We start from the raw sequence: 6,000 nt of genomic DNA, 5'->3' as shown, positions 1-6,000 counted from the left end.
AACAAACCCACACATCCAATCCCTTCTAAATTTAATACAAATACCTTCACTTGAAATCTCAGCAGTAAGAAATGACAGTCATCTTTATCTGATTAAGAAGACCTTATGGCTACATCTGACTGGTGAAGAAATCAAGGGGCAAGCATAAGCACCAGCTCACTGCATATCCATGATGCTTAACCACTGTCATACTCTGGTACCATCTTGGCTGATGGCATTTGGTGTGGGCTAGGGTTTGGGGGGACGGTGGGAGCAGGATGTCCTACCTAAGCTGAGGTGTGGGTGAGACTACTGCAGGTCTGCCCCCCTCCAGATCACACGATCCCCACAAGTGCCCAACAGATTCAGCCCCTGGGACTCTCCCATGCATTTTCCATGACCCACCCTGGGGCATGCACTGCTCATCCCCATGGGTGTGTGGGGCAAGGGCTACACTGGGTACAGCAACCAGGCTGCAACTCAAGGTTCCTGCCATATCAGCAGAAACACAGTCAGCAGTAATTCCCTGCAAGCTTTTAACATTTTACCAGGAAAAAAAAAAAAAAATCTGCAAACAGTGTTAATTAGAGACTTGTGCATTTACAAGGGCATAGTAGTGTCCTTCCTTTGCCAGTAACTGACTGTGGGTGCCCTGCTCAACCACCCTGCCGTTCTGGATCACTGCAATGATGTCTGCAGTCTGTATGGTTGTCAGGCGGTGAGCAATGACGATGCAGGTTCGACCTTGCCGGGCATTATCCAAAGCTTTCTGGACGATCTGCACACAGAGGTCATGAAAATGCTGTTAGCACCTGTAAAGTGTTCACTTTTCATAGAAAACACTTTTCATTTCTTAGCCTTTTTTATTACCTGGTTATATCTCCCATAGAAGTACAAGTCAGTGCATACATGAGGCCCTTACTATGGATTTCTCGCTAAGGTCAGTGAGACTGAACAAATGAGCATGAGACGCTGAGAAGTGGGTTCTTGGGCATCCAGTTTGGGTCAGAACACAAGTTCAGTATTTGCCATCAAATACAGCTAACAGAAAGACAGCTGAAAAGTATCAGCTTCCTATGCTGTTTTCTACTTAAAGTTATAGGGTTTTCTACTTATTTATTTAGTAGATGTGCACAGCTTCCTAGTGTTGTTCAATTCACAGCCTGCAGCTGGAAAGTCTCCCATAATACACCTGCCTTGTTGTTTCACAGCTGAGCATTTTTGACTTGTTCAAGTTGATTTTATTCTACAGAAAACAACTAGCCATCTACATAGACACATATAGATTGAGTAATAATCATTACTCACCTTTTCACTTTCCGTGTCAAGAGCAGAGGTAGCTTCATCCAGAAGTAGAATAGCAGGATTACGAACCAGAGCACGAGCAATTGCTATTCTTTGTTTTTGACCTCCAGAAAGTTGCGTTCCTTTCTCACCCACCCGGGTATTATATTTCTGGATGTTAAAAATTAAAATAAGAAGGCCTGTGAATACTCTTAGAGAAGGAAGATTAGAAAATAAAAGTTTTATGCATGGCTATAGAAATGATCAGGTATTTTCATCTTGAAAAAATAGTGGAACTGGTTTTAATAAAGCTAAGGTTTTATAAACACCCCTAGTATAAACAGTTATAAGCACAGCCACACATACTTATACCTGATCTGAAAATTTACTTCCTCAAAGACTGGAATAGATCTTGAATGCTACCAGTGATACAGCAGTAAGGTGTCTCCAGATATCTGATCATAAGATTAACTAGAGATTTAATGTTTACTGACATATACATGAAGAACTTGATTCTGCATTACTTATGAATAAAGAATCCCAAATGTCATCAGTAGTAATGAAGACGAAATATTTTTCAGCATCATTCTATAATTTTCAAGTTAAAAAGAACTACAGTGAAAAGAAACTATCAAAGCATTTTTTCTTATTAGAACCAAGTTCTTGCCAGGCATGAAGCTCAAATGCCATGTCATTCACTTTTGATTTATTGCCCCTTCATATTTGTTAAGAAACACTCCCTATGCATGGCTCACCCGATTAGAAATAGAGAATTGAGTTTTACTGAATTATTTTAGGAAAAAATTATTCTCTCTCAGAATAACTTAAGAAGTTTCAATTATCAGATGAAAAGTATAAAGAAAAATTATGAGGACCTATTTTGTACATAGAGTGTCATCTTACTCGTTTTCGTCATACTTGGTTTTGTCTGCCACTATATTAATAGGAACATTGACTTTTTAAACAAATTAACAAGGATTTAAAGTGTGAAACACAGTGATATTTTATAACATAAATTCTATATTTTTTCCTATTAAAGGAAACAAAAATGTTTATTTTTTATTTGATCAATGTAAATGTCTAGATTTTTCCATGTCACTCCAAAAATCTAATCTCATTGTGAAGATAAGATCACCATCTCTTACCTCTGGCAGTTTTTCAATGAAGGCATGAATATTTGCTGCTTTAGCTGCTTCTTCAATTTCCTCCTGACTAACCACCCTACTGTTGTCTCCATATCGAATATTTTCAGCGATGCTGCAGTCAAATAAAATGGGTTCTTGTGACACCAGGCCTAGTCTGGACCTCAGCCATTGTAAATGCAAAGATTTGGTATCAAATCCATCTGCTAACTAGAAAAAGCAACAGAAAAATGATGCCAAGTTGACCACAGAGCTCATCCACAGACACACCCTGTAAACAGGAAACGTGAATTGTAAAAGGAAGCCTGTTACGTGTTAGATTCCCAGCTGAAATCAAGTCAATTTTGCATGCAAAAATGGAAAAGACTCAGCAGTATAAATGAAATATTTCCTTTCATTAGTTTTTAATTTTGCATATATTGCTTCCATTCCCCAGCAGCCAGAAACACTGAGTGCAGATGCCAGGCTGCTCCTGTAGTCTTTCCAGCCCTACTGACCACAGGAAGCACCGGTAACCTCATGGGATAGCCTATTCCTAAGAAGCTGAACACAACAATAAGTATTCACAGCTGTAGGCCTTTAACTCAGTCTTAAAAACTCCAAGGAGGGTTCCTTGGACTTTCTATACACATTAATGGTGACTGGATCAAAAATCCCATTGCAACCCTCAGATGGCGACACATTAGCATCCCTGTGGGATTACATTCTTATTATCCAGATCATGCATTTATGTCCCTAATGTGTGAGTTCATTTAAACAAGATGACTTACACACTGACAAGCAAGCAACATGAGTGTTATGTTCCTGTGTGATCAGGCTGTGAGCAGCTTTGGGGAGGCAATGCAGTCTGACACCATCTTTGTCTTCACCGGAGAGATCAGTGCCCTCAGCCATCTCACCATGCCAATATGTGTGCCAGTGCTAGCATGTGTGTCTAATGCATGGGGTAGGCAGTGACAGGGGTCTTGAGGTTGTGTACAGCTCCACTGGAGTCACAACCTCAGTAGCCCACACCTCTTAAAGAGGCATCTCTCCAGAGATATTAGTAGGATCATTTAAAGCCTCTGAAACCTTGGAAGATAAAGACGTCTGTAGATGTAATTGTTATTAATAGCCATACAAGTCTATTTTTACCACTTGTCCTTCCACAGGGTCATAAAATCTCTCCAAAAGCTGAATGGATGTGCTTTTGCCACAGCCGCTGCTTCCTACCAACGCCAGAGTTTGTCCTTTGTTAACCTTCACGTCGAGTCCTTGCAAAACTTGAACTTCTGGCCTTGTTGGATATACGAAATGGATGTTTCTGAATTCAATGTTGCCTTCAAAATTGCTCTGAAGAGTAATAGAGAGTTCACATGCTCAAATTAGCTTTAACTATGATAACACTAGGTTATTAAAGTGAGAGAATGGACAAAGTTTAATGTTTTCAGAACTGCTTTAGAAGTTCTTTTAAATTACATATTGGATTGAGTGCAGTATCCTTATTTATGGGATGATCTGCAGATATAAATCATTAGAACCTTCTGGAGAAATAGTTTTCTGCATCCCTTGGACCTATTTTCTACTTCACCTTTGAAAAGAATCTATTTAGACTAATAAACAACTTAAGTATTTTTCATTTCTGATATATGTCATTTAGGAACTTTTGATATAATCTATTGCACTTGTTTTTGTGATCGCACATTGAAGGTAGCACAATTTGAACAAATGTAGCACAAGGTCAAGATCAGCTACTAAGATAGTAGGGAAATTCTTTGGTAGTAATTTACAGGCATGTAAGACAAGCTGTGTTTTAAACAGCAACGATAGTTGTTAATTACCCGTGCTAGCCAGGCCAATTTCTAAGCACAAGCAGAAGGAAGGGGGCACACATTAAGGCTATTGCCTTAGGTTTTATTTTAGCAGCGACTTTCTGCCAAATCTTTAATGTCTGGACTGGAGAGCCCTGGTCCAAGAAGAAACAAAAGTGCACTCATAACTTTAAAGGCTGAAAATCCTGTGTATGAGCTTAAAGTTGTAGAAACTGGATTATAGCTTCCTGAGCAGGGTTACCATCTAAAACCTACCTGGAAAGTTTAAAATGAACTTAGGCGGTTGTGCAAATCTGATTCTTCCAGATCAAGTGAACTGAAAGCATGTCATGCAATAATTTGACAAGTGCTGAGGTCAGATTCCTTAATGACAATTTTGGTTTAGAGGTGACTTTTGGGAATTTTTTGAGTATGGCTTCCCCCCCCATTTTTTTTTTCCTTCTGTTGGTTTTCTTTTCATGTTGATCCCTCTGCACTCCCCAACTTCAGACTGAAACAGATGAATCATTAAGGTAGGTTTGATTTCACAAGAGCACATTTTTACTTGTAAAAATTTCCACAGTTGGAAGAGGATGGATTTTGGCAAAACTGTTCTCTCTCTGAAGGAACTGGTTTCTCTTATTTAACTAAACAGTAGAAAAATGCACCTGTATTTTGTTTCTTTTGTAAACTCGTACAAAGGCAATGCAATTGTGAGTGTAATTGCCACTGTTAGTGTTTTCCCAAAACCACTTAAAATGTGGGTCAACAGAATGAATGAAAAGCAGTAATTTCTTTTAGCTCATTCAGAGCAAAATTTCTTTTAAGGATATACACTTCTGACTGAAAAAAAATAATATGGCCCAATAAAAATAACAAGTACCACTTTTTCATATAATATCTGTCTTTTGTGACACGCTTAAAAAAGAAGAAACTATGAATACAGTTTTAAGACAATAAAACATTAGTAATTTTTGTTTGTTTGTTAAAGGTATTTCTGAAGAAAATCCTTACCAATTTTTCACCTTCTTCACTATAACTGTCAATTAGAGGCTTTCTGTCCAAAAGTTGAAAGATTCTTTGGGCTGACATTCTAGCTTTGCCATAATCTGGTGCCAGGGAAGCAGACTGACCAACATTCATAGCTGCAAATATGACAGAAGAGAATACTCTAAAAAACAAGAAACAAAGCATTATTCATTTCAGATAGAACAATACATTGTTTTCCTTGTGTTTAAAATAAACCCTCAAAATAAAGTTTTTTAGCATCTTTAGAACATGACATTTCTAGAGCTCCTCATCCTCCAAAACGTCATCCAGAATTAGGAAGCTCTGTTTATTCTTGTAAGTATGTTATAGATGAGTAACACCACTTCTCTATGCCATACACTCTGCCTGGGAGGAACATCAAACAGCAAGGACTTTTCCAGAGTAGGGGTGCTGGGCACGGCCGTACTCTCAATGCTTCACTTTCCAAATACGCACCTTTCCCCAAAGCAGCCCTTCTACCCAAACTGCACTCCTAACTAGATTGAATTCCTGAATCTCTACAACCCATTACTTCTGTGATTAGATGAAATAATTTACATGCATTGAAATCACTATCACGTGTATTGATTTTTCTTTTTTTAACATTTTGTATAGTATACTCACATAAATACATTTTCAAAGTTGCTCAGGCAATGGGCAATGAGCCATGCCCCAAATCTGAAGACTGCTGCATTAATAAAGTAGTTTGCACACTGAGCTACTCCATAGGTAAATCCATAGAAAGGGGCTTTCGTCAGTGAATCTCTGATAAAGGA

General features: G+C 38.5%; 1 protein-coding gene across 2 annotated transcripts in view; it reads right to left on the bottom strand.

The window, feature by feature from the left end:
• Positions 1–559: 559 nt before the first annotated feature.
• LOC104538815 (multidrug resistance protein 1-like) overlaps positions 560–6,000 on the bottom strand; it is a 31,745-nt gene continuing 26,304 nt past the window's right edge. For both annotated transcript variants that reach the window (XM_010182152.1, XM_010182153.1), the window contains 6 exons: positions 5,849–5,989; positions 5,210–5,366; positions 3,540–3,737; positions 2,409–2,615; positions 1,288–1,434; positions 560–757 (listed from right to left, as the gene is read on the bottom strand). In XM_010182152.1, the coding sequence (XP_010180454.1) occupies positions 560–757; positions 1,288–1,434; positions 2,409–2,615; positions 3,540–3,737; positions 5,210–5,366; positions 5,849–5,989 (1,048 nt within the window). The remainder of the gene's footprint in view (positions 758–1,287; positions 1,435–2,408; positions 2,616–3,539; positions 3,738–5,209; positions 5,367–5,848; positions 5,990–6,000) is intronic.

The sequence above is a fragment of the Mesitornis unicolor genome, unplaced genomic scaffold, assembly GCF_000695765.1.
Source record: "Mesitornis unicolor isolate BGI_N332 unplaced genomic scaffold, ASM69576v1 scaffold48773, whole genome shotgun sequence".
Classification (NCBI taxonomy): Eukaryota; Metazoa; Chordata; class Aves; order Mesitornithiformes; family Mesitornithidae; genus Mesitornis; species Mesitornis unicolor.
The sequence above is the reverse complement of the archived record's forward strand: the minus strand, read 5'-3'. Positions and strand labels throughout refer to the sequence as shown.